Here is a 26636-nt window from a genome sequence, read left to right as displayed (position 1 = left end):
CCTTCTACTTCTCCCTCTCCTCCTTCTTCTTCTTCTTCTTCTTCTTCTTTGTCTTCTTATGTCTAAACTAAAAAGTCCATGAGAGTGGTGAGCATATCGGAGAGATCTTTGTGCTCGGGCTTTTCCAGGGTGAGGTCAGATCGGTATTCTTCCAACGTCGCTGTGATGGCTGATAGACCCTTCCCATCAGCGGCCAGGAGCTTCTGCACCTTCCTCCTAGCTCCAGAATCTTCGGCTATAAGCCAGGCCAAGACAACATCGATATTCCAGAAGCTGTGGAGACCTTCCTCAATCCTCTTCATGAACCACTCGCCTTCCGAGAGCTCAATCTCCTCAGCGCTCATGCCAATTTGCTCTTGACGAATCTTTTCCTGTTGCGCATCCAACATGGAACTATACCTCTTCCGACACTCGTAGAGCCGACCCAGCTTTTCGTAGTCCTTCTCCACGAATTTGGCCAATGTCCTGATTCGCTCGGCAGAGTCAGCAGGCAAGAATCGTAGCAAGGACCTGAATACATCAAATAGGCTTTCTGTCATCTGCCTCTGAGTTTTGCTCGTCTTCTTGAAAATGGAGAAGAGCACTTTCAGCCCGCCAGCGTCTACTAATTTTCGGCATAGCTGCCCGCTCATATCCTCGTCAACGCTGTGTACAAGTAGACGCATTGCCGGCTGCTTGCTCATCTTGGCCTCCTTGAGCATGATCAGGCATAATTCGACGCCCTCGGCTTCGAGGAACTTGGCCTTGCCTTCTGGCTCATCCACAATGCAGACGAGAGCGTTGAAGAGGTTCTCCATATACTCTTCCTCCTCGCCCCCCTTCTCAGGGTCACGTTTGCGATACGCAGAGACCAGCTGGAGTAAAACCTCGACCGCATCCATCTCGGCGAGTGTCCGTCTTGTTGCTGGCGATGCGTTCGCAATAATGTCGAGAATTTCCGTAGCATATTGCTTGTTTTGGGACACGGGTGTTTCTTGGCGCTGTGCCCTGTCAAGTAGCCATTTGACCAGCGTTGTGTTCTGTCCCACCTTTTCAGCATTCGCCGTTTTGGAGAGCAGGCTTTCAACGACTCCAAGAGCATGATATATACCACCACGGTCAGACTCGTCCTCTTCGTTCAGACGCGAGAAGTTGGACACTAGCAAGCCAATGAGGTCTGCAGTCAATAACCCATCCACTAGAGTATCCCAATCCTGATCCGCTGCATTGACGTCTTCGTCAATAAGCTCGCCAATAATTTCCACCGCATCAATCGCAATATCTGTGTTGTCATGGGCCAACAAGCCGACGAGGCTCTCGACGCATCCCAACTTTGCGAATTGGGGATATAACTCGGGGTGCTCGGACAGGATCGAGAGGTCTTTGATGGCAGCGTCGAGATCGGCCTCGCTCTCAATAAACTTGTGTGGCTCGTCGGCAAACCTTGCGCGCAGCTCAGCATTTCGCGTGATGCGCTTCTCAAAGTTTAGTGCCGTTTTTCGTACCCAGCCAGCATCGATCTTTTCAGGGGCGGATGATTCCTCGCCATGGCCGTCTACGAAGTCGAGGATCTCAGACTCCTGCTTTGTAATACCTCCGCCAAAGAATCGACCCTCGTCGTCATCGTCTGGCGGCATTTCTGGGCCATAGTCTTCGTCTTCGCCATCTTCAGGTGGGTTTTGCGGACCGGCAGTGAAATCGCTATCGTCTCCTTCCGCGTCTACTGTGCTGGCATGTCGACTGATGGCGTCAGCTGCGCTCAGTTTGGCTGACTTGTATATTTCATCTGTATATCTATTACTTCGCGTTCGCTGTTGGGCAGCAATGGAGGCAGATACTAACTGGGATCTCGCACAACATCAAGCTTCCTTTTCGCAGTACTGCCGGACTTTAGAGTGCCTAGTAAGTAAGGCTGTGATCGGGAGACTTATGGTGCGACTCACCTTGAACAACTCGTTCACATCCGCCATTTCCTTTGAGTGATTCCGGAAAGACTCTGGGTGACTAGTAGGTAAGTTGCGTTGTGCCGTAGGTGAATTTGCAGCAACGGTAAAAGGCTTGTGCTTGGGATGGTCAAGGAGCTTTTAGACGCGATGCTGCCCGGTATCGTCGCGCCAGGCCCAGCGTGCTAAGGTACCTACCTAGCTTAATCCGAGGTACCTTCAAAGTACGTATGTCCATCAAGGTACGTATGTAAGTAAGTTGGCACGTTGGGTGGCACGGGGTGGATTGAGCCAAGGCCACTTGGGGGGAAGTACCTACGTTACCTATGTATGTACACTGTAGCTGTAGCCCGATAGGTATCCGTAAGCTAGCTCAAAGCACCTATGCAAATATGCACACATAGAAGCTCAAGTGAAGCGTGCCTACCCTGTGTGTCACGGCGGCTGATTTGCTGTTTCCAGTATTGTCGCTACGCTTAGACTTGCCTACTCCGGTCATAGAGTTGGTTGCTTTTGTTACTGTGAATCAGTCATTTGCATCGACTGTCCAGCATAGAGCTTCTAGAATCTAGGGAACACAATTGCGCATCTGCAGCAAACCTTCCAAATATCGCCATGCCGCCGACACTCGTGCTCATCCGCCATGCCCAGGCGCTGCACAATGTTGATGATGAGTCTTCCAGCCAACTTCATAGTCGCGAGTCAATCTAACACCATACTACAGGACTGGAACATTCATGACCCTGATCTATCTTCTCTTGGCTTGAGCCAATGTCAGGAACTAAAGGAAAATCTCTCCGAGCGTTTCGCCGACGAGACTGAGGCAATCATTATCGTCAGCCCCATGAGACGCACAATCCAGACAGCCCTTCTCTCCTTAGATTGGCTGATTAAGAAAGGGGTGCCAATTCAAGCCGACGCTCGATGGCAAGGTAATAAGCCGTACCACCTCCTGCAATTCGGGGTGACCCTCCGAGACTTTCTGAGGCCATATCACTGACTTTAGTGTAGAAAACTCTGCGAAGCCATGCGACACGGGCAGCACTATCGCAGATTTGAAGGTCGAATTTCCAGGTGTTGACTTTTCCACTGTAGATCCCATCTACCCCAACAAAACACCCCCTGCTGGTGCCCAGTATGCTTTCAACAGAGAAGCCATACTCGGCCGAGGTCAATCAGGCCTGCAGAGCATTTTTGAACGCAAAGAGAAGCTTGTCTTTGTTGTCTCCCACTCTGGGTTCCTTCGCGCCGGCGTGACGGGTTATTGGTTCTTCAACGCCGACTATAGAATTTTCGAGTTTGAAAGGAGCGGAGCGCCAGGCAAGCCTTTCCAACTTCAACAAGCTGATTCAACCCTAAGTGGCGGTCTCGGCAAGTCGAGGACGGAACCCGTAGTCATCGGCTCGGAATTGGCGCCAGCCTCGGAGACCACCCCATAAGCCTAGCATTTGAAGCACGAGAAGTCAAATGGCGATTATGGCATCTGCCAAAAGATCCGAGTAAAGGGAGCACTCCAGGTATGCATCGCAGCGGTCTCAATCACACGACATGAATAGGAGAACTGGGGCTCTTCGCGGGTTGACACCGTCATGGATCAGAGCGGACACTGTTCATGCCTGAGGTGACCATAGGGGCTGGGATATGGCAATAGTCTCGACATCTTCTCCCAGTGGCCTAGCTTTTCTAGATCAAAGGGTCCAATTAAGCTTGGATATGGTTGTTATTATACCAAGTTTCCCTGTCTTCATACACATACACGGGCCCCGTGGGGTCCTTTTTTTCTCTTCAACTTTTGTACAAACATATGCCATATTCGACAAGCCGGCCGAGCCCAACCCAACCTATTATTGGCGCGCTCACCTGGAGAGGAAGCTCTGGAAAGCAGACTGATCAATGACAACGTTGCCGACGGCGCGAAGTCGCTTACGGCCGGCCTTTTGCTTCTCCAACAATTTCTTCCGGCGCGTAATATCGGAAGCATGAAGCTTTGCGAGCACATCTTTTCGGAACGGCTTAATAGTCTCGCGTGCAACAATCTTCCTGCCTGCCACCGCTTGGATAACGACCTCTGCAAAGCGTCATGTCAGAAGATGCTGCCGTAATGCCTGTGCGTCATATAGAGAACTCACCAAACATCTGCCGATCAACGTGGTTCTTGAATTTAGTGACCCACTGCCTGCCGAGGCGCTCTGCCTGTGAGTTATGGATGACACGACAAATGGCATCCACAGGCTGTTTATTGACAAGGAGCTGCAGCTTCGTGAGCTGGCTCGCTCGCCAGCCAGAGTCTTCATAATCAAGTGTTGCGTATCCCTTTCTGCTCTGACCGTTAGAACAAAAGTCCAAAACGATGGAGGGAAGACAAACCTACGTTGCTCCTTTAAGTTTACCAAACAGATCATCGACGAGTTGAGCTGCAGGGATATCGTATTTGAGGATAACCTGCGTGGCATGAAAGAATTCAAAGCTCTTTTGCTCGCCACGTACGCTCTCGCAGAGCTCGATGACACGGCCGAGGTACTCCTCTGGAAGAGTCATAGTAGCAGTAACGAATCTAACAAAGGTAAGGTTAGCCGCAGGGCAGACAGAAATCAGACAAGACTTCAGCTTACGGTTCTAAGACAGTTGCACCACGCATCCGGTGCTCCTCCTGGCTGGGGAAGTCAGCCGGGTTCTGATAGATCGTCTCGGTCCCATCAGCCCATTCCACTTTAGTCGGCACAGTCGGGTCCGTGATGATGATGCTGGCGCCATGTTCCTGTTTCAACCTATCCTGGAATACAGAGCAGTGTAAGCTGCCTAGAAAGCCTAGTCGCCAGCCTGCCCCTAATGCCTCGGAATAGTCCTTCTGCAGGGTCACGCTCCTGTCATTCAGAACAAGCTGGCTAATGCTGTCTGCCAGGCGTGTATAGTCGCCCTGATCGGTGGGAAAGGCCGCGACGAAGACCATTGGCTTTGGTTCCTCAAAACCCGGGTATGCCTGGACAATGTCCTCCGATCCGACGGTGGTGAAGGTGTCACCGAGTTTGGCGTCCTGAATGCGCTTCATACCAGGATTGAAGTAGATGTAGCCTACCTGTCCAGCACGAAGGACACTTTGTGGGACAGCATTGGGGTACTGTATCCCGACCTCGCCGACGGTGTATTTGTGGCCAGTGGCGAATGAGATGAGATTGTCGCCAGCCTTGACCTGGCCATCAAAGACGCGTACAAGCAGGATCACGCCCCTGAAATTATCGTACCACGAATCTACCAACAGGATGCGCAGAGGTTTCGAAACATCGCCGACAGGATGCGGGATCTTCTCTACAACGGCGGGAAGGATGTTGGCCACATGCTTGCCAGTCTTGGCTGATACAAGGACAGCCGTGGAAGGCTCCAACTCGAAAGACGTATGCATCTGCTCGAGGACCCTCGGTACATCGGCGGAGGGCATATCGATTTTATTGACAACAGGAATCAGAGCAAGGTCCTGGGCGAATGCAAGATGAAAATTCGAGACAGTTTGGGCCTGAATGCCCTGACTAGCATCGACTAGCAGCAGAGCACCACCGCAACTGGCGTACGATCGCGTAACTTCGGCTCGAAAGTCGACATGACCAGGAGTGTCAACGAGATGCAGTAGGTAGTCGTCGCCTTTGTAATTGTATATCATGGTGCAAGTTTGTGCCTTGACAGTAATGCCCCGTTCACGTTCGACATCTAATTTATCCTGCGAAATGACAGGAAGCCATTAGCTTTACACCCTCCTCAATGTGCAGCTATACGGTCAGACACGAACTCACGAGAATCTGCTTATTGGCGTCACTGGCAGATATCGTACCGGTGATCTCCAGAAGGCGGTCGCTGAGCGTACTCTTGCCGTGGTCGATATGGGCCACGATACAAAAGTTACGGTATCGTTCAATCGGAATCGAAAGTATTCGCTCCTCGAGTGCAGAGCGTGACGGAGCCGCAGGCTTAGCAAAGGTCGATGTCCCGCAGTGAAAGAATCTCCTATGATCGAAGCCACTCCATCTCATCGTCTTCCACTGCCATGACCGTTGCGCAGGAATGTTGCCTTGCAAGGAGATACGCGCCGTCTTGCTTGACGGGGGAAATCGTGGCAATCGGCGTGGAATACCGACCAATTGGTCCCGCGTACAGCGCACGCTCGTCGCTAAGGGGCCGCGCATCAAGGTGTGTTCCTCTGCATCGAGCAGATCCAAGCTCGGGGTTCGAATGTTCCAAGGGCGAGGGTGTGATGGATGTCTTCAGTAGTTGGCTTGGGGCGTTCAACACACTGAACTATGGCTACCTTATTTTCTCACCAGGTACAGGGACAGCTGACAGGGACTACCTAAGCAAGACAAGCCTAAGCACGCTAGGCACACGGTCTTTGGAGCACTCGTGGATACCTAGGGAACCTTACGGTGCCCCAGTACGTTAACTTCCGTCTATCACCAGGTCTGATGTACTTCGTAGGTACCTACCTAGGAATCAGCCGCTGGGACTCTCTTAGCGGCCTGTAAACCTCAGGTAGGTAGGTATCTTAAAATCAGCTCATGCGGGTCTACACGGGCATGACAGACACCACAGGCAGCCCTTGGTTTGGGTATGGTATACCGTATTGCTGAACCGGCAAATCGGTACTTGGTAGATTCCTGACGAGCGGTGGCTCGGCCGCCCGCCTCTGGTACCACACCCGTAGGCGACGGAGCCAGCTCCCGGAGCCGGCTAACATTATCATGCCCATGCCTGACGATGACTGAAATTAGAAGCTCACCTTGCGACGACAACAAAATTTCACGTGAAAGTCGAGTACATCCCGTTAATGTTGAAAACATTGAGGTATCTCTTGGAATCTGGAAACTTCGATTCCAGCACCAGCAAGCAGGCTCCGCAAAGGCGATCATTCGCTAGCCCATCCCGCTTCAGCTTCTATCATAATATCAGACCTTCTTAACCCAGTTGTGGCTCTTGATTGAAAACGAATCCCTTGGCAGCCCGTTCAGCTGCCCTTTAGTACTCTAGCATCATGCCTCCGTAGCTTTCTTGCCATTCCACACGGACACTTCGTACCTCTTGGCTCATGCTTCGTTACCTCACTTAGTTGAGAACCCACTCGCTTCCCCTCTTGATGAATTTATCCAAGAGGAGGCTCAGGTCAGACAACACAAAACGACAGATGAAGAAGCCAAAAAATTCTGCCGCATGTCTTGTGCACAGCTCTAGGCCAACCTGTGTCTTGTCGGCATGCCGAAGGCCTGGATCTTCAACCTGGCGCGCGATTTGGTCTGTATCAGAATGTCAGTCAGAGGGAACACTTGGCAACAGCTATTGGTCACTTTACCAATCGTTTGAGCAGCGTCAAACAATCGAGCCAGCGACCCCATATAGTTCGCATTCGGCCCTGAAAATTGTGCGTTGCTCGGATCCCTTCTAGAGGGGCGACTTGTTGGGTGTTCCGTCATGGGCAACGTTTCTAGGCCTGGAGATTCCTTGCCGCTCTCTACCCCATTTCCCTTGGCGTTAAAAGAGTTGTTTAAACCCGCTGCCGAATTCTTGGACCGCAGTCTCCGCCATGAGAAGGATGAGGACTTTCCCGACACACTGGCTGAACGTGGCACGCTAATTGCGGCTTCAAGCTCTGCTGAGTTCGAAGCGTCTCGAAACAACATGCTGGAGTTCTGCACACCCACATCTGTGCCCAATTTCCGTGTCAGCCCGACTTGCACTTGTTCGAGAATGCCCTCCAAAGCCTGCATCTCTTCGAGAACGGCATCCGCATCACAAGTGTCGACTCGCGCAAGCTTTAATAGCGCAGCTGTCAGGTAGTCGCATGTTGCCACTTTATCCTCCAGGTTTCGAATTTTGACGCCTTTCACCTTCCATACGTCGCGTGGAACAAACAACTTATTGCTGAGATATCCTCCGCGAGGGTGTGCAAGCGTCTGATAAAGACAGCGCATTAACCAAAATGGCCTCAACATGTAGTCTGTTGGGCACGGCTCTAGGGGAATTGGGGCATCTGGCTGAAGTGTGTTTGGAGACCCCGGGCTCTGTGGTGAATGTAGGCTATCGTCAAACAAGTAAAGACCCCCAACAGAGCTTGGTGTGAATTTCTCCTTGAAAGCAGCAGCCAACGGTGTCGGTAAGGTCGGCATCGCCGGATGCCTGCCGTTAATGCCAAAAGCAGTACTTAATGGGGTGCCAGGAGACATGTCAGACGTATCGTCCAGGTTCGATAGAGACATGTTCCGGTTCTTCATGCTTCTTAAGCTTGAGGAAGAGAAGTTCTTTCTTAACGTAGGTCGGAATGAAGGCGAGCCAGAGTGGCTGCCCGTAAAGTCTTCACTGTCCCGACTTCTTGAGTGGCCAAGGGGAGGTGTAGGAGGCACTGGTTGGGTCGGACTGATGCCTTCAGGCGGCGAATATGGCCGAGCCATTGAGCCATCCGCATCGGTACCAGAAGGCCCGTTGATATCAAGGTGTTCGAAATCTACCCCCTGTATTTCACTTGACGCTTGGGCAACACTGTATCGTCGACCAGCATCGGTATACTTTGCAAGCTTCGTAGTTTCAATCTTCAGTTGCTTGGGATTTTGTCCTGACATCCGCCTGCTTCGTACACTTTGCCCAGGGCCTGGCGATGGCGTTGCCCCTGATAAAGGCTTTTTACCAGGCAATTCTGGCAAAGCTTGTGCTGGTGGCGGAACTGCAGGGCCTCCGACACTTGGAAAGTTATTTGTGGTGATGGGCTCGATAAGAGAGGAGAAAACATCACCACCTACGGCATCGGTTGGAGTAACGGATGCCTGCCAGGACGACTGGACCAAATCACTTGAGCCCGAAGTCCTAGCTGCAGCCTGATGAGAGGCTAAGTTAAAGGCGAAGTCGTCAACCGAGTAGTCTCGAGTGATCTCGTCGAGAATGCGCTCCTCTTCGTCTGATGATCCGTCATCGAAAAAGCCTTCACGGACGACATCTTCGTCGGACTGCTGGTCCATTTGACTTCGCGCAAGCCGCTCTCTCTCATTGGCTTGTGCAATAGCTTCTCTCTCCGTTTGGCGGACCCGCTCTTTGGCCAGCTCAACCTTTCTCAAGGCTTTCGCTACAATCGGATCATCCGATCCTTGAGTTTCTGGATCAGAAAAGCCCATCGGCTCATACCCATCGTCGTAGGCTGCTTCGACTGCAGCGTCTAACGCCGCGTCAAACTCTGCTTCCGTAGCGCCACTCGGAGCCCGTATGTGCTTGCGCCTTATAACTGCAGATGACGACCTGGAATGAACAGAGGACGCTGTGGAGCCTCCAGACTCATCAATGGGGTCCAACCATGAATTGGACTCTCTGCTTGAGTCCCTGACATGTCGAGAACTCTGGCTAGTCCGTCTTGCTGATAGGGAGAAATCGGATCTGATGGGTCCATCGGGACTACCTTGGCCATCAGGCTTGGGTGACGGGATGCGTCTAGGTGAGAGTGGCGGTGGCATGTAGGCGTCGTCTGTGGGTATTTGGAAGATGAGTTGATCGTCTGATGCACGATCCCGAAGCGGAGATCGTGAGAAGGAGGACTGTAAGGGATACTGCTCCGGCAACCTTGCAGAAGTACTCCTTTGTCGATCCCCCAGACCATGCATTCGTGAAATGGCCAGACTAGAACCACTGTAGCTGGCTGCTTGTTGATTTCCCTCCCTCAATATCCTGGCCAGTGTCGCAGTCTCTAACCCATCCGTATCCTCCAAATCTTCATCGTCGTCGTCGAACTGTAAGGTAGGATTCAAGCGCAGGCCGAGGCTTTCAGGTCTAGCCGGCAGTGCTTTGCCTTCCGTAACTTGCCGCACCGGAACCATCTGATCCAATTCTTCAATGCGACTGGTGTATGTTCGACGCTTGATCTGGTTAGCTTTGGTTTCGGCCGGTTAGAACATGACACCGTGAAACTCACGATCGCCTCCAACTTTCGTCTGTCCTCCTCGGTGGATGTCCTAGCAAGCACTTGGTGTAGCAGCTCACATGCCTCCGCATATGAATGCCTCGCACCCTCAAAGTTCTGCGCGTTGTCTAGCTGAACTGCCGTATTCGCCTTTTGTAAAGCTCGTGAGAGCATGGCCTTTTGCGATGGCGGCCGATTTCCCCTTTCCTTGCCCCGCGGGGACCCAGTGGTGTCGGTACTCCCCTTGGCGGCCTGCGACCAATTCCGGGAGTGACCCTTCGTCTCGTAGGCCTCCCCATTGCGTTCGGATGGCATTGCTGCGCGAGAAGACTGTTGTCGACGCTGTTCAATTGATCCTCTCCGCCCCGGGCCGGAGAATGCATCCCAGGTTCGGTTTTGGTCGGTAAGGAGGTCAGTCTCGAGCGCACGGGAGGCTCCCGTTGGCGCTCGCAAGCCGTTTCCTTGTGTTGCAAGCTTGTTGGTTGCGGACGAGTTGTGGTTATGGGATGTGAATAGGGCGAAATGACCTTCGTTGTGCGTCAATCCAGATGGTGAATAGGCGCGCAACTTGCTTCCGCCGTTATTTTCCCAAAGGCCGTCGCTAGAGTTGGATCGTCGTCGGTGTCTCGGGAGCCTTTGACTTGGCTGACTAGGCGCCGATATGCTGTTAGTTGCGGATAGTGCAGACGCATCAATGCTCACGCGGCGTGCATGAGAGTTGACGGCGCGATTGTCCTGGGTCGACACTTGGCTTGATGTTGTCGAGGCAGACCAGCGATTGAGGTTTCTCGCACCGTCACTCGAAAGGCCTGCGCTGCTCGCACGCGAGTGAGCGGTGGAGGGCCGGAGATGCGAAGACACTTCGTAGTGCAACGGCGAGTTTGAGTCAGAATCTTCAGGGATCACGGCATCAGGCTTTCTTGACGGACAGTGAGTTGTAGGCTGTTGCGGGGGCGGTAGAAGAGACGATGTTCGTGGAAGTGGTGACGGCGTTTTGCGCGAAAAGGTTGTGCTTGTGTCAAGACGAGAACCAAGCGAAGATGAGACTGGAGCCTGCGGTCGGTCGGAGCGTGTGCCGATCGGGTAGCGGGGGGCAGCCAGGTGATTTGAAGACGGCGACGAGGGGAAGGACCTGGAGAGTCTGTGCTGCTTCTGATAAGACGGCTGTTGTTGCTGTCGATGGTGGTCTTGCTGGTATTGCGGTGAATCCGATTGATGTAATTGATGGGTCTGGAGGGTCTGCTCGCGGTGGTATAGCGATGCTGACAGCGACTGCGACAATCCTGAGTTCGAAAAGGTAGCCGAGCTGATGGTTTTGGGTGAGGGCATCCTGTGCACCTGCAGGTGTGTGTAGTGAGGACCTACTCGATACGCTTGGAGTCTGGTAAGAGACCTTCGAGTTGGTCGACCGGAGCGCGCCCTCTACCGCACCCACGGCATTGAATGTGTTACGGCTACACGTAGTACCGCTTCATTCCAGGAGGGTGGGTGCTCGGTCGTTTGTCGTCGCCGACAGCCTGGTTGAGCATGGGTATCTCCAGTGGAAGGTATGAGAGAATGGCGTAAATGCCTTGAGGAGAGAATGATTGGTACGGACTACCTCACAAAAAGCACGGATATCCGTACCAAGGGACAAGGTTCTAGGAAAAGGGGCAAGTGATGGTCACTCGCTCTATGTAATGCACGCTTCTTGGCTTATCTCTCACTAGCACTAGATTAGTGGCTTCGCCTATATTGCAGGGTAGCCCTTTTAGGGAGTGATTAGTGCAGCGCCACTGCCAAAACGGGCGCGCTAGCTATTAATTATTTTTCATTTTAATAACTCGACCTTTACTAGCTACTCGGGCAATTTTTAATATTATTTAAATAACATTAGTATTTATTTTAATTTATTTTTATATTCTACTTTTACTAGCTACTCGGGCAGTTCTTAATATTAATTATATAGTATTAATATATAATATTAATAAATACTCCTACTATCTTAATAAACTATTTTTTAAAAAAATTTTACCTTTTAAACTTTCCTTTTTATAAAGTTTATGACTACGGATTATTAATAATAATATTAAGTACTTAATACTACTACTTTATAAGCTACTTATTTAACTAAGTTTATCGCTTATTAAGTATAATAACTTATAATAATAATATTAAAAATGCCCTTATTATTATTATTAAATAATATTAACCTTACGATATTTACTTTAGTATTTTTAACTTTATTTATATATATATATATAGTCTAACGAGATAGTATAAGTATCTACTAATACTATATATTAATACCGTATAACCGATATTAAGAATCGCCCGAGCAACTAGTAAAAGTAGAATAGTAAAACAAATATATATATATATATATATTTATTACCTCGTTTTTTTATTAAAATTAAAAAACGCTTCACTTACTATTTATTATTATTTTATTATTATTATTATTATTACTATTTAACTATTTATTTTAAATATATTTTATTAAAATACCGAGACGTTATTAATAACTCGTCGACCCTTAGGCCTTTTATAATAACTAAAAGTTTAATTTTATAAGTATTATACTAAACGACCCCGAGCTATAAAAAGACCGCTTTAGTAAATACTATATTTATAATATTAATTTATGAAAAATAAATAAATATTTGTTTTTTATTTCTTACTTTATTAACTACTTAGGTAATTCTTAATATTAGTTACATAGTATTAATATATAATATTAATAAATACTCCTACTATTTCGTTAGACTATTTTTTTTAAATATTCTTTTATTTTTTTAAATTTTCCTTCTTATAAAGTTTATAATCATAAATTAATAATAATATTAAGTACGATATTACTATTTTATAAGCCGTTTACTTAGCTAAGTTTATAGCCCTCTAGGTAATAGTAATTTATAATAGTAATATTAAAAATACTATCGTTACTATTATTAAAAATAGCTAGCGCTAACCTTACGTTTACCTTATTTTAACTTTACTTATATATATATATATCCCTTTAAGGTCCGGTCCGCTTTATTAGGGACTATCTTCGCCTTTATAAATAAGCTAATCTATTAAAGTTAATATTAAATATTTTTATTACGTACTTTATAAAACTTTATAACTAATTATAACCGGCTATAACCGTTATTAATTATTAATACTAACTAAACTTAAGATATTAATAACCCCGTTATTATAATATATTAATCGCCCTTTTAATAACTAAAAACTACCCCCTACTTTTTATTTTTTTTAATAATACTAGATTTTTCTTTTTAATCCTTTTTAATTTACTCTTACGTAGCAATTTTAAAGTATTAATAATACTTAGGAATTAGTTAAGTATTTCGAGGTTATTATATTATATAAGCTAGGTATTAATTATAATAATAACTACGTTAATATTTTTAATCTTTAAGTTAATAATATTTAATCTATATTTTTTAAAATAATCATACTATAGTTTAGGGTCCTTTAGTATAATACTTATAAGATCGAACTTCTAGCTTTTAAAATATCCTTATAAATTAATAAGTTAGCGTCTTAGTATTTTAATAGTATATATTTAAAAATAAGTAAATAATCTAATAATAATAATAATAATGATAGTAATAGCGTAATAATAATAAATAATAAGGGAAGCGTTTTTTAATTTTAATAAAAGAAACGAGGTAATAAATAAATATATATATATAAGTAAAATTAAAATAGGGTAAACGTAAGGTCAGCGCTAGCTATTTTTAATAATAATAATAGTAATATTTTTAATACTACTATTATAAGCTACTATTACTTAGAGAGTAGTAAACTTAGCTAAGTACGTAATCTTATAAAGTAATAGCATCGGGTACTTAATATTATTATTAATAATCCGTAGTTATAAACTTTATAAGAGGGAAAAATAAAAAAGAGAAAAGAAATTTAAAAGAAAAATTAGTCTACCGAAATAGTATAAGTATTTATTAATACTATGTATTAATACTATATAATCGATATTAAGAACCGCCCGAGTAGTTAGTAAAAGTAGACTATAAAAATATATAAATAATAAAAAGCGAGGCCGTTTATTTAAAAATAAAAATAAATTAATACTAGTTAAGTTTATAGAAAATAAGTTCCCCCCGATAGAGTAATCTACCGGGGCCGTACTATATATTATATATTAAAGAAAACTAGATATAATACGCTCTATACCTAATTATTAATTAAAATAATAATTAACTAACTTAATTATTATCTCCTTTTTATTAAGAGCTCCTAACTTTTTATTACCTACTTATAGAGCGAGCTTTACTTATTTTAATATATATAAAACCTCTTAGTATTAGCTTATATAAATAGCTAAATATTATATTATATACTTCTTTTTATTAAAAATTAAAAGACCCCTTATATATTCTTTTATATTTATAATATAGCCTATATTAAAAAGATTTTTAGTTTTATAAAATATAATTTATAAATTAGTATTAATATATTAAATTCTAATATTTATATTAGCTTAACTATTTATAATATTTATATTATTACTTAGCTAAATATTATATTATTAAAAAATATTATACTACTCCTTAAGTATATTTACGTTAATTATAATAGCTAGGGCGTCGAGGGGGCCTAAGATTCTATCGAGCCCTAGAGGGGAGGACCTATCGAGAGGCATTTTTAGCCCGCTAGTTACTGACTATATATTAAAAATAAAATAGGTTCTTAATAAGTAGTAATTTATATATTAATAAGTTCGTTTAATAGGTTTATTTAGAAGATTTATTTAGTAAATTTATTTAGTTTAAATAAAAAGTAGTTTTAAATAATATTAAAAATATCAAGGATAAAAAGAATCTTTACGAGCTCTAAGTAGCTAAATATTAGCCTTTTTAACCCTTTTTTTAGAAACCTTTACGTTATTATTAAAATTTAGAACTTCTATAATTAAGGGCCGCCTCTAACTTTTATAACTAACTTTTATTATTAATATTTTTAGCCGGCGCTACTACGTAAAGAGTAGCTTACTTATTTTAAATTATATAGCGGTTTTTATATTAAAATTACTATATTATATTAAGTATATACTTAGGGTATATTACGTATATTATATCGTTAAAAAGTATATTATATTATATAATCTTTTTTAAAAATATAATCCCATTAAGCCCCCTAACGGAGCAATCCGCCGGGGCCGTACTATATATTACGTATTAAGGAAAACTAAGTATATTACGCTCTATACCTAATTACTAATTAAAATAGTAATTAACTAACTTAACTATTATTTTTTTTTATTAATAGCTCTTAACCTTTTCTTATATAACCGTTTAGAAGGTAAGCTATATTTATTTTAATATATATAAAACCTCTTAATACTAACTTATATAAATAGCTAGATCCTATATTATATACTCCTTCTTATTAAAAATTAAGGGGCCCTTTATATATTCCCTTATATTTATAATATAGCCCGTATTAAAGGGATTTCTAGCTCCGTAAAATATAATTTCTAAGTTAATATTAATATACTAAATTTTAATATCTATATTAGCCCGGCTATTTATAGTACTTATAATATTATTTAGCTAAATTCCGTATTATTAAAAAGTACTTTACTAATTTTTAAATATATTTATATTAATTATAATAACTATAGCGTTAAGCTAACTAAGGGCACCTAGCCTAAGAGGGGTAGACTTATTAATAGGTATTTTTAAAATAAGTTCTCGTTAAGGTAGTATTTTAACTAGCTAACTTCTTAATTAGTTATTTAACTAGCTATTTAAATAGTAGTTTATATATTAATAAATTTATTTAGTAAATTTATTTAGTAAATTTATTTAGTAAATTTATTTAGTAAATTTATTTAGTTTAAATAAAGAGTAGCTTTAGGTAATATTAAAAATAATAAGGATAGAAAAAATCTTTATAAGCTCTAAGTAATAAATATTAGCCTATTTAGCCCTTTTTTTTAAAAACCTCTATATTATTATTAAAGTTTAGAACCTTTATAGTTAAGGGCTATTTCTAATTATTATAACTAATTATTATAGCTAACTATTACGGCCGATCTTTATTATTAACCTTTTTAGCTAGCGCTACTATAAGGTAGCTTATTTATCCTAAGTTATATAGCGGTTTTCGTATCGAAATTATTATATTATATTAAGTATATACTTAAGGTATATTATATATATTATATAGTTAAAAAGTATACTATATTATATAATTTTTTTTAAAAACATAATCCTATTAAGGTCGATCTTTTATACTTATAAAGCCGGAAAAAAACTACTATATATAAATCTATTTATAAATATATTCTTTATTAATAATTACTTTTATTTGTTAAGTAATTGTTTAATAAATATTAATAAGCGCTTATTTAGAGTGATTATAATAATTACCTTATTATATAATTACTACTTCTTATTTAAATATAATTTATTTATAGTTCTTTTATTTTATAAGAGTTACGTTATATTCTTATTTCTTTATATATATACTATACCGTAGCTGCCGTAGGCCTACGGGGCGGGCCCTAGTCTTATTTATATATATTAGGTCGTAGTTTACTGAGATAGTATAAGTATTTACTAATACCGTGTATTAATACTATATAATCGATATTGAGAACCGCCCGAGTAGCTAGCAAAGGCAGAATATAAAAACAAATATATTAGGTCGTAATATATATTTATATTAGTTATAATAGCTATAGTATTAAGTTAGCTAAAGAGGGTGCCTAGCCCGAGAGGGGTAAACTTATTAATAAGTATTTTTAATTCTAGCTTATTAATTAATTACTAACTATATACTAAAAGAGTAGGTTCTTATCGAGGTAGTATTTTAACTAACTAACCTCTTAACTCGTTATTTAACTAGCTATCTAAATAGTTATTTATATATTAATAGGTCTATTTAGTAAATTTATTTAGTAAATTTATTTAATAAATTTATTTAGTTAAAATAGAGAGTAGCTTTAGGTAATATTAGAAATAATAAGGATGAAAAGAATCTTTATAAGCTTTAAAAAGTAATAAATATTAGCTTATTTAGCCCTTTTTTTTAAAAAAACCTTTATATTATTATTATAGTTTAGCCCCCCGACGGAGCAATCTACCGGGGCCGTACTATATATTACGTATAATAGAAAACTAAGTATATTGCGCTCTATACTTAATTACGAATTAAAATAGCTCTTAACCTTTCGCTACGTAATTCTAACTATCTAAAGGGCGAGCTATACTTGTTTTAATATATATAAACCCTCTTAATACTAGCCTATATAAATAGCTAGATCCCCTATTATATACTTCTTTTTATTAAGAGTTCTGCTAGGGGGGCTATATTAGTTAGCTAAGCGGGCTATGTTTTACTTTTCTTAAACTAATCCGACTAATAAGAGGCCAGGGATTATTCCGACCGATTTATACTACTACTAATTACCCACTTCTACTTCTACTTTTATTTCTACTTCTACTTACCTACTTTAACCTACTTATTTTAACCTCGCCGTCGCCGCCTATAAAAAATAAAACTATTATAACTTTTTAACAAAGGCACTACTAATTAACTTAATTACCCCTATTTGTTTTTTTTATTCTGCCTTTGCTGGTTGCTCGGGCGGTTCTTAATATCGATTATATAGTATTAATATACAGTATTAATAAATACTCCCACTATCTCGATAGACTCTAATTACCCCTATATAATTAATAAAAATCGAGATTCGTTAAGATCTCTTAATTACTATAATAAAAGCTAAAATAATTTTTAAATTATATAAGTTTATATAAGCTAGTTCTGCGCGAGGCTAGTAGTAAAAAGCTGAGATTAACTTACCGTAGTTAGCTAAGAAAGTCGCAATTATCCTATTAGTTAAAAAAAGTAAGACATAGCCCGCCTAGCTAACTAATACAGCCCCCCTAGCAGAACTCTTTATTAAGGGTTAGGGGACCCCTTATATATTCCTTTATTTTTATAATATAGCCCATATTAAAAGGATTTTTAGCTTTATAAAATATAATTTCTAAATTAATATTAATATATTAAATCTTAATATCCGTATTAGCCTAGTTATTTATAATATATATATTATTACTTAGCTAGATTTTATATTATTAAAAAGTACTATACTACTCCTTAGGTATATTTATATTAGTTATAATAGCTAAGGCGTCGAGAGGGCCTAATTTATTAAGCCCTAGAGGGGGGGACCTGTCGAGGGGTATTTTTAGCCCGCTAGTTACTAACTATATATTAAGAAGTTCTTAACGAAGTAGTATTTTAATTAGCTAATCCCTTAACTAGTTATCTAACTAGTTATTTAATTAGTTATTTAAGTAGTAGTTTATATATTAATAAGTTCGTTTAATAGGTTTATTTAGTAAATTTATTTAGTTTAAATATAGCTTTAGGTAATATTAGAAGTAATTAGGATAAAGAGAATCTTTATGAGCTTTAGTACGGTAAAAAAGTAGCTAAATATTAGCCCTTTTAGCCCTTTTTTAAAAAACCTATATGTTATTATTAAAGTTTAGAACCTCTATAATTAAAAAAGGCCGCTTCTAACTATTACGGCCGATTATTATAGCTAATTATTATAATTAACTTCTATTATTAATTTTTTTAGCTAGCGCTACTACGGAAGTATATTACTTAGCTTATTATTAATAAGTAGTAGGGTAGCTTACTTCTCCCGAGTTAAATAGCGGTTTTCGTATCGAAGTTATTATATTATATTAAGCGCGTACTTAGGATATTTATTTTTATATTCTACTTTTACTAACTACTCGGGCGGTTCTTAATATTAATTATATAGTATTAATATATAGTTCTAATAAATACTCTTATTATTTTAATAGACTATTTCTTTTAGATTTTCTACCTTTTTAACTTTTTTTTTTATAAAATCTATAACCCCCCCGATAGAGCAATCCGCCGGGGCCGTACCGTATATTACGTATTAAAAAAAACTAAGTATATTGCGCTCTATACTTAACTACTAATTAAAACTCCCGACCTTTTACTACCCGTTTAGAGGGCGACCTATACTTATTTTAACATATATAAAACCTCTTAGTACTAGCTTATATAAGCGGCTAAATCCTATACTATATACTCCTTTTTATTAAAAATTAAAAGACCCTTTATATATTTTTTTATATTTATACTATAGCTTATATTAAAAGGATTTTTAACTCTATATAATCTAATTTCTAAGTTAATATTTATATATTAAATCTTAATATTTATATTAACTTAACTATTTATAGTATTTATATTATTACTTAGCTAGATTTTATATTATTAAAAAGTACTATACTACCCTTTAAGTATACTTATATTAATTACGATAACTAGGGTATTAAGGGGGCCTAATCTATCGAGCCCTAGAGGGGGGGACTTATTAAGGGATATCCTTAGGTTCCTAACGAGTAATAGTTTATATATTAATAAGTTTATTTAATAAGTTTATTTAGTAAATTTATTTAGTTCAAATAGAAAGTAGCTTTAAGTAATATTAAAAATAATAAGAATAAAAAGAATTTTTATAAGCTTGAGTATAAAAAGTAACTAAATATTAGCCCTTTTAGCCCTTTTTCTAAAAACCTTTATATTATTATTAAAGTTTAGGACCTTTATAGTTAAGGGCCGCTTTTAACCTTTATAGCCGACTTCTATTATTAACCTTTTTAGCTAGTACCGCCGCAGGGTAGCTTACTTATCCTAAATTATATAGCGGTTTTTATATTAAAATTATTATATTATATTAAGTACGTACTTAGGGTATATTATATATATTATATAATTCAAAAGTATACCGTATTATATAGTTTTTTTTAAAAGCGTAATCCCGTTAAGGTCGATCTTTTGTGCTTATAAAGCCGAAAAAAAAACCACTATATAAAATTCATAACTACGAATTATTAATAGTAATATTAAGTACCTAACGCTACTACTTTATAAAGCTATACTTACTTAGCTAAGTTTATAGTCCGCTAAGTAATAGTAGCTTATAATAATAATATTAGAAATACCCTCGTTATTATTATTAAGAATAATATCGACCTCTATAAGCACGATATTCACTTTTTAACTTTACTTATATATATATTTATTTTGATTTATTTTAATATTCTACCTTTACTAGCTGCTCGGGCGGTTCTTAATATCGTTTATATAGTATTAGTATATAGTATTAATAAATACTCTTACTATCCCTATAGACTATTTCTTTTAAATTTTCTACTTTTTTAACTTTCCCTCTTGCAAAGTTCATAACTACGGCTTAATATATATATATTTATTACCTCGTTTCCTTTATTAAAATTAGAAAATACTTCTCTTATTATTTATTACTATTATACTATTACTATTATATTATTATTATTATTATTACTATTTAACTATTTACTTAAGTATACTTTATCAAAATACTAAGATATTAACTTATTAACCCTTAGGGCTTCCTTAATAACTAAAAGTTTAATCTTATAAATATTATACTAAACGACCCTAAGTTATAAAGAGACTATTCTAAGAAATATTATATTTCTAATATTAATTTATAAAAAATAAATAAATATATTACTATTAGAATTACCCTTATTAAGTACGTAATAAAAACTTAATATTAACTTTAATAAACTAGCTTGCTTAGAAAGGCGAAGATAGCCCTTAATAAGGCGGACCGGACCCTAAGGGGGTACTTAGGATATATTGTATATATTATATAATTAAAAAGTATATTATATTATATAATTCCCTTTAAAAATATAATCTCGTTAAGGTCGATCTTTTATACTTATAAAGCTAGAAAAAAACCACTATATAAAAAATAAGTTAGCTAAGTTAGAATTAAATATTAAGCTTATTTTAATAATAAATAAAGGGCTCGTTTAATATTTTTAATAAGGGGAGGATAATAAAAAATTATATGAATAAATAACTAATATAGTTTAGTATTTAAAGAAAATAGAGTTAATAAAAGGTAGTTTATAGTAATAAATTATTATAACTATATTAAAAGAGGTAGCCCCCCGATAGAGCAATCTACCGGGGCCGTACCGTATATTACGTATTAAGGAAAACTAGGTATATTACGCTCTATACCTAATTACTAATTAAAACTCCTAACCTTCTCCCGCATAATTCTAACTATCTAGAGGGCGAGCTATACCTACTCTAACGTATATAAAACCTCTTAGTACTAGCCTATATAAGTAGCTAGATCTTATATTATATACTCCTTTTTATTAAGAGTTAGGGGGCCCCTTATATATTCCTTTATATTTATAATATAACCTATATTAAAAAGATTTCTAATTTTATAAAATATAATTTCTAAACTAATATTAATATATTAAATCTTAATATTTATATTAGCCCGGCTATTTATAATATTTATATTATTACTTAGCTAAATTCTGTACTATTAAAAAGTACTTTATTAATCCTTAGGTATACTTATATTAATTATAATAGCTATAGCGTTAAGCTAGCCGAGGGCGCCTAGCCTAAGAGGGGTAAACTTATTAATGGGCATTTTTAAAATAGGTTCTCGTCGAGGTAGTATTTTAACTAGCTAACCTCTTAACTAGTTATTTAACTAGCTATCTAAGTAGTAATTTATATATTAATAAGTTTATTTAGTAGATTTATTTAGTAAATTTATTTAGTTTAAATAGAGAGTAACTTTAGGTAATATTAAAAGCGATAAAAATAAAAAGAATCTTTACGAGTTTTAGTATAAGTAATAAATATTAGCCTATTTAGCCCTTTTTTTAGAAACCTCTACGTTACTATTAAAGTTTAAAACCTCTATAATTAAGGAAGGCCGCCTCTAACTATTATAACTAACTATTATAACTAACTATTATAACTAACCTTTACTATTAACCTTTTTAACTAGCGCCGTTATAAAGTAGCTTACCTATCCTAAATTATATAGTAGTTTTCGTATTAAAATCACTATATTACGTTAAGCGCGTACTTAGGGCATATTATATATATTATATAATTAAAAAGTATACTATATTATATAATTTCTTTTAAAAGCGTAATCTTATTAAAGTCGATCTTTTGCGCTTATAAAGCCGGAAAAAAACCACTATATTAAAAGAGGTAGTTAAGTAAACGTTATTATAATTTAATTTTTATATATTTTAAATATTTATTTTTATATTCTATTTTTATTAGCTACTCGGGTAGGTCTTAATATTAATTATATAATATTAATATTTCTATAGTTATAAACTTTATAAGAGGGAAAGTTAAAAAGGTAGAGGATTTAAAAAATAAATAGTCTAACGAGATAGTAAGAGTATTTATTAATACTATATAAACGATATTAAGAACCGCCCGAGTAGCTAGTAAAGGCAGAATAAATAAATAAATACTATTTTAGTAAACTAAATTTTTTATTTAAATTTCTTTCTTTCTTTTTATTTTTCCCTCTTATAAAGTTTATAATTACGGATTATTAACGGCGATATTAAGTACTTAACGCTACTACCTTATAAGCCTACTACGTACTTAGCTAAGTTTATAACCGCTCTAAGTAATAGTAGCTTATAATAATATAGTATTAAAAATACTCTCGTTACCGTCGTTAAGAATAATACTAACCTTACTAATATATATCTTTAACTTTAACTCGTATATATATATATTTATTACCTCGTTTCTTTTATTGTAATTAAAAACGCTTTTATTATTATTATTATCGCTATTAATATTACTATTTAACTATTTACTTTAAGTATTTATTTATATTTTTTACCTTTGTTAGCTACTCGGCCGATTTTTAATATTAAATTTATGGTATTAATATATAATATTAATAAATACTCTTACTATTTCGATAGACTATTTTTTTAGATTTTTTACTTTTTTAACTCTCCTTTTTATAAAGTTTATAACTACAGATCGATTAACGGTAATATTAAGTACCCAACGTTACTACTTTATAAGCCCGCGTACTTAGCTAAGTTTACTACCCCTCTAGGTAATAATAGCTTATAATAATATAGTATTAAAAATACTTTCGTTACCGTTATTAAGAATAATACCGATTTTATTAATATTTATTATACTTTTAACTTTAACTCGTATATATATATATATTTATTACTTCGTTTCTTTTATTAAAATTAAAAAACGCTACTTCCCTTACTATTTATTACTATTACCCTATTAATATCGCCCTATTACTATTATTATTACTACCGAACTATTTACTTACTCTTAAATATATATTATTAAAATACTAAAACGCTAACTCGTTAACCTATAGGAATACCTTAGGGGCTAGTAATTCGATTCTATTAATATTATACTTAATAATCCTAATTTATAAAAAGATTATTTAAAAGAGTATAAACTAGTTATTATTAATTTAAAGATTTAAAAAGACGTATATACCCTTATAAATATTACTATTATTAGTACTTAGCTTATATAATATAATAATAGCCTTAAAATACTTAACTAATTCCTAAGTATTATTAATATTTTAATATTATTATAATAAAATAGGAAATTTAAAGAGATTAAAAAAAAAATCTAAAGTTATTAAAAAAAGTAGAAAATAGGGGGTAGTTTTTAGCTATTCGGAGGGCGATTAATATACTATAGTAGTAAGGTTATTAATAATATCTTAAGTTTAGTTAGTATCGATAGTTAGTAACGGCTGCGGCCGGCTATAGTTAGTTATAAAGTTTTATTACGTAATAAAGATACTCGATATTAACCCTAATAGACCAGCTTGCCTATAAAGGCGAAGATGGCCCCTAATAAGGCGGACTAGACCCTAAAGGGTTACTTTAAGTATATTTTATTAAAATACTAAGATACTAACTTATTAACTCTTAGGGCTTCCTTAATAACTAGAAGTTATTTAATTTTATAAGTATTATATTAAATAACCCTAAGCTATAGAGAGACCGCTTTAATAAATATTATATTTATAATATTAATTTATAAAAAACAAATAGATATATTATTATAAATATTACTTTTATTAGCGTTTTTTAAAAATAATAAAGTATTATAAATAAGCTTAGATTTAATAATATAATTAAGGGCTTAAAAAGAGTATAAGTAAGCGTATTAAATAGGAATATCAAAGAGAGATTATTATTAAATAAGATAAAAAGAAAAAGTAAGGGGTAAGACTCTACCCTATACGACGGATTACCCCCTACGACAGATTACCCAATTCGGCCACATTTACTTAAAAGCCACTAATTCTACCTACTTCATTTTATAATATTAAGATTATATAAAAATACCTTTAGATATATAATATATAGCTTTCTTATAAAAACATTTTTTTTAGATTATAATTTTCTATATTAACCAAGATATTAGTAAGTTAAATATAACGTTTTTTTACTATGTAAAAATGAGATTTTTAACTTTATGAAAAATCAATAAAGTTAAGTATTTTCAATCTCTATAATTTCTAGAATATTTTTTCTCAGCTGAAAAAGGTAACTTTTAGCGTTATACCTACTATCGAACCTAAGAAAATTCAAGTTTTTATAAATACTACTCATTATAATATAACTCAATATTTATATATAATAATACTTATATTACTAATAAAAAACTATTTATATAGTGGTTTTTTTTCTAGCTTTATAAGTATAAAAGATCGACCTTAACGGGATTACGTTTTTAAAAGAAATTATATAATATAATATACTTCTTAATTATATAATACGTATAATATATCTTTAGTATGCGCTTAACGTAATATAATAAGATTTTAATATAAAAACCGCTACTTAATTTAAGATAAGTAAACTATTTTATTATTTATTAATAATAAACTAAGCGATATACTTACGTAGTAGCGCTAGTTAGAAAGGTCGATAGTAAAGGTTAGTTATAGTAATTAGCTATAATAGTCGGCTATAATAGTTAGAAGCGGCCTTTTTTAATTATAGAGGTTTTAAACTTTAATAATAACGTAAAGGTTTTTAAAAAAAGGGCTAAATAAGCTAATATCTATTACTTAGAGCTTATAAAAATTCTTTTTATCCTTATTACTTTTAATATTACCCATAGCTACTCTCTATTTAAACTAAATAAATTTACTAAATAGATTTACTATATAAATCTACTAAATAAATCTACTAAATAAATCTACTAAATAAATCTACTAAATAAATCTACTAAATAAATCTACTAAATAAATCTACTAAATAAATCTACTAAATAAATCTACTAAATAAATCTACTAAATAAATCTACTAAATAAATCTACTAAATAAATCTACTCAATAAACTTATTAATATATAAACTACTACTCTATTCTTAATATATAGTTAATAAATAATAAGCTAAAAATACTCGTTAATAAGTCTACCCTTTTTAGGCTAGGCACCCTTAGCTAGCCTAATACTATAGTTATTATAACTAATATAAGTATACTTAAAGAGTAATAAAATGCTTTTTAATAATATAGAATTTAGCTAAGTAATATTATAAGTACTATAAATAGCCGGGCTAATATAAATATTAAGATTTAGTATATTAATATTAGCCTAATTATAATAATTATAATAAACGGGCTAAAAGTATATAAGGTTAAAGTAATAAATTAGCGCTTTAAATAGCTCTTATAAAAACCCCTAAGTAATAATAATATTTAGATAAAAAAAGAGATTATATTAGACCTAGTTACTTATATAAGCTAGTATTAAGAGGTCCTATATATATTAAAATAGGTAAAGCTCGCCCTATAAGTAGGTAGTAGAAGGTTAAGAGCTATTTTAGTTAGTAATTAGGTATAGAGCGTATTATACTTAGTTTTTTTTAATACGTAATACACGGTACGGCCCCAGCGGATTACTCCGTTAAAAGAAAAAAACTATTTATATAAGTTTATCTTAAATCTTTTAAAAATAATAAACTCTAAAAAAAATAAATTTTAATAAATAAAAGAGTAATAGAGCATAATATAATGTTAGTATCTATATATAAACTACTAGTAAATACTAATATTTAAGAATACTTTCTAAATCTAATACTACTATATAATATAATATGAAAATATCTTTTCTAAATTTTCTTTTATATTAATTATATTTCCTCATAGCTTCTATATTTTTTAAAATATTTATTTTATAATTAGTTATGTATATATAAAATAGCGGTTTTGGCTGAATGTGGCCGAATTGGGTGATCTGTCGTAGGGGGTGATCCGTTGTGTGGGGTGGGGCCTTAGTGTTTAGCTATTTAGAGGGCGATTAATATATTACGGCGGGATCGTTAGTATTTAGTAACGGCTACGGCCGGCTATAGTTAGTTATAAAGTTTTATTACGTAATAAAATACTCAATATTACCCCTAATAGACTAGCTTGCCTATGAAGGTAAAGATGGCCCCTAATAAGGCGGACCGGACCCTAAAGGGTTATATAATATATATAATATACCCTAAGTATATATTTAACGTAATATAATAATTTTAATACGAAAGCTATTATATAATTTAGGATAAGTAAGCTACTTTATAGTAATATTAGTTAAAAAGTCGATAATAAAAGTTGGTTATAAAAGTTAGAAGCGGCCCTTAATTATAGAAGTTCTAAACTTTAATAATAATATAAAGGTTTTTTTAAAAAAAAAAGGTTAAAAAGGCTAATATTTAACGTATTAAAACTTATAAAACTTCTTTTTATTTTTATTATTTTTAATATTACTTAAAACTCTATTTAAAATAAATAGATTTAGTAAACAAACTTATTAAATAAACTTATTAATATATAAATTACTACCTCGTTAAGAATTAGTATATAGTTAATAAC

At 36.1% G+C, this 26636-nt stretch overlaps 4 protein-coding genes across 4 annotated transcripts; 1 reads left to right on the top strand and 3 right to left on the bottom strand.

Moving 5' to 3' along the window:
- Positions 1–62: 62 nt before the first annotated feature.
- CCOS01_08674 (uncharacterized protein) lies at positions 63–1949 on the bottom strand (the record flags this gene model as incomplete). The annotated part of the gene is made up of 3 exons (XM_060456835.1): positions 63–1765; positions 1822–1867; positions 1923–1949. 3 exons carry the CDS (start codon positions 1947–1949, stop codon positions 63–65), a joined length of 1776 nt encoding a protein of 591 aa, XP_060313109.1.
- Positions 1950–2537: 588 nt separating this feature from the next.
- CCOS01_08673 (phosphoglycerate mutase) lies at positions 2538–3361 on the top strand (the record flags this gene model as incomplete). Its single annotated transcript, XM_060456834.1, has 3 exons — positions 2538–2585; positions 2647–2854; positions 2934–3361. The coding sequence occupies 3 exons, from the start codon at positions 2538–2540 to the stop codon at positions 3359–3361; spliced, it is 684 nt and encodes a 227-aa protein (XP_060313108.1).
- Positions 3362–3778: 417 nt separating this feature from the next.
- On the bottom strand, positions 3779–6097 carry CCOS01_08672 (GTP-binding protein LepA; the record flags this gene model as incomplete). Its single annotated transcript, XM_060456833.1, has 5 exons — positions 3779–3990; positions 4052–4239; positions 4294–4476; positions 4535–5634; positions 5708–6097. The coding sequence occupies 5 exons, from the start codon at positions 6095–6097 to the stop codon at positions 3779–3781; spliced, it is 2073 nt and encodes a 690-aa protein (XP_060313107.1).
- A 913-nt stretch (positions 6098–7010) lies between these two features.
- On the bottom strand, positions 7011–11169 carry CCOS01_08671 (MIT domain-containing protein; the record flags this gene model as incomplete). The annotated part of the gene is made up of 3 exons (XM_060456832.1): positions 7011–7198; positions 7255–9802; positions 9853–11169. 3 exons carry the CDS (start codon positions 11167–11169, stop codon positions 7011–7013), a joined length of 4053 nt encoding a protein of 1350 aa, XP_060313106.1.
- Positions 11170–26636: the final 15467 nt, after the last annotated feature.

Source organism: Colletotrichum costaricense (assembly GCF_030867565.1).
Source record: "Colletotrichum costaricense strain IMI 309622 chromosome Unknown Scaffold_8.1, whole genome shotgun sequence".
NCBI lineage: Eukaryota > Fungi > Ascomycota > Sordariomycetes > Glomerellales > Glomerellaceae > Colletotrichum > Colletotrichum costaricense.
The sequence above is the reverse complement of the archived record's forward strand: the minus strand, read 5'-3'. Positions and strand labels throughout refer to the sequence as shown.